The sequence below is a fragment of the Ursus maritimus genome, unplaced genomic scaffold (assembly GCF_017311325.1).
Source record: "Ursus maritimus isolate PB19 unplaced genomic scaffold, ASM1731132v1 scaffold_12, whole genome shotgun sequence".
NCBI classification, from domain to species: Eukaryota; Metazoa; Chordata; class Mammalia; order Carnivora; family Ursidae; genus Ursus; species Ursus maritimus.
Window position 1 is genome coordinate 67,207,943 of NW_024423564.1, and position 1,690 is coordinate 67,209,632.

The 1,690-nt window shown below is 57.6% G+C and overlaps 1 protein-coding gene across 1 annotated transcript in view; it reads right to left on the reverse strand.

Annotated features, from left to right (window-relative positions):
* LOC103670754 (fatty-acid amide hydrolase 1) overlaps nt 1-1,690 on the reverse strand; it is an 18,030-nt gene that overhangs the window by 3,407 nt on the left and 12,933 nt on the right. Inside the window, exons 10-12 of the mRNA XM_040627343.1 lie at nt 1,363-1,462; nt 1,022-1,062; nt 271-310 (exon numbers count right to left, since the gene is read on the reverse strand). Of these exons, the coding sequence (XP_040483277.1) occupies nt 271-310; nt 1,022-1,062; nt 1,363-1,462 (181 nt within the window). The remainder of the gene's footprint in view (nt 1-270; nt 311-1,021; nt 1,063-1,362; nt 1,463-1,690) is intronic.

The window sequence follows — 1,690 nt, forward strand, 5'->3', positions numbered from 1 at the left end:
CACGGGGGGGGGGGGGGGGGGGGGGGAGAGGGGGACAGAGAGGCATCCAGGACAGGAGCCACAGACTGACCAGCCACCAAGAGTCAGCACCCAGGCGAGTGAGGATCAGAGAGCAGGGCCTGAGCAGACCAGTCCGGGGAGTGGAAGGGGAAATGACAGGCCACTCCAGGGGACCAGAGGGACCGGTGGCTAAGAGATCCCACTGGCAGGTGCCCTGTCTAGTTCCGCCCCACACCTCACCCAACTCTAGTCTAGGACCTCTGGCCTCACCTCGATCTCGTGCTGCAGTTCCCAGAGCTTGCCGGCCGACCTGGGCAGAGGAAAGGAGGTCACTGGCCATCAAGGTCACAGCCATGGGGAGTAGCAACATCACACCCCTACTCTTAGCACCTCCCAGATCTCACTCCTCCACAGACCCTTCTCAACTAGGGGAGCTCCAAGAGGGAGGTAGCACAGGAAAGAAGTTCAAAGCCCTAAGTTCATGTCCTGTAGAGACAATCAGGCCCCAAGAGGGATTTAGACTGTGTCACTTAGTGACTTTATAGCAGAGCCAGGCCCGGAGCAGGCCCGACTCCCACCAGAGCCGTCAAAGGCTTAAAAATGAGGCCGTTTATGGCCTGCTTTTCCCACCCAGGCCACTAAGGGGACAGCAGGACCCAGTGCAGCTTGGTTCCCATCAGACCTCTAAGAGCAGCGTCTCTCACGGGTTCCCCAGTAGCCCTCTCTCCCCTGGGCCTCCAGGATGCTTCCTTTCCTGGTCCTTTCTACCCTCCCCTAGCCAGGTCTTCTCCTCTGCACCCTGTGTCATCCTGTGATCTCCTTCAGGCCCCTCTTCTCTAGCCAGACCTAGACCCTGTGAAGACAAACTTCAAGGTCCCATCTGGAAGCCACAGAGGTTGCTGCCCTGGCTGGGCCACTTCCAGCCTCAGAAGAGACTTCCCTCGGCTCTTCCCATCAGAAACCACTTAACCCTGGGTCAGGGGAAGAGGCGGCAAGATCTGGGCATGGGAAATGTCCTTACCGGGACTTCATGCTGTTAAGAAAACCTGCTACCCTTGGGAGCTGCCGAAGGACAAACACAGTGTCAGTGACTCAGTTCTGGGCTGAGTGTACACAATCTTCTTCAGGCCAACACCTGTGCCTCTTCCCTCTGTCCCTTCCCCCAGGTCCCAGGTCAGCCCCTCTGTCAGCATGCAGCTGGCTGAAGATTGCAGGGCATGGGGAGAGGAGAGGAGTCTGGGTAGGGGGTGGAGAGAAGAGGAGGCCATGCTTGCCCAAACCAAGAGAGGCTAAGGCAAGAGGGGAGGAGTCCCAGAGGCTCCCTCCCAGCCCAGCCCAGCTCTCCACTCCTTGTGCTCTCACCACAGGCTTCAGCAGGAAAGCCAGCAGTCCTTTCAACCACCTCGGCATCTTCAGAATGGAGATCAGGTCCCCCAAGCAGGGGTCCACGAAATCACCTTTGCTGGGAGACAAAGGGTCCAGTCCAACACTCCCTCCCCAGGCCTCCCTCCTGGCTTGCCCCCCTCATTGTACCCCCAGCTCAGTGTCATCTATTCCATGACACCTCCTCCACTCCCCCTCACCAGACTCTCATAACCACTGGTCTCCGACCCCGTCATCTGGCCTTCTCTCCTTTTTCTTTTCTTTCTTTCTTTCTTTCTTTCTTTCTTTCTTTCTTTCTTTCTTTCTT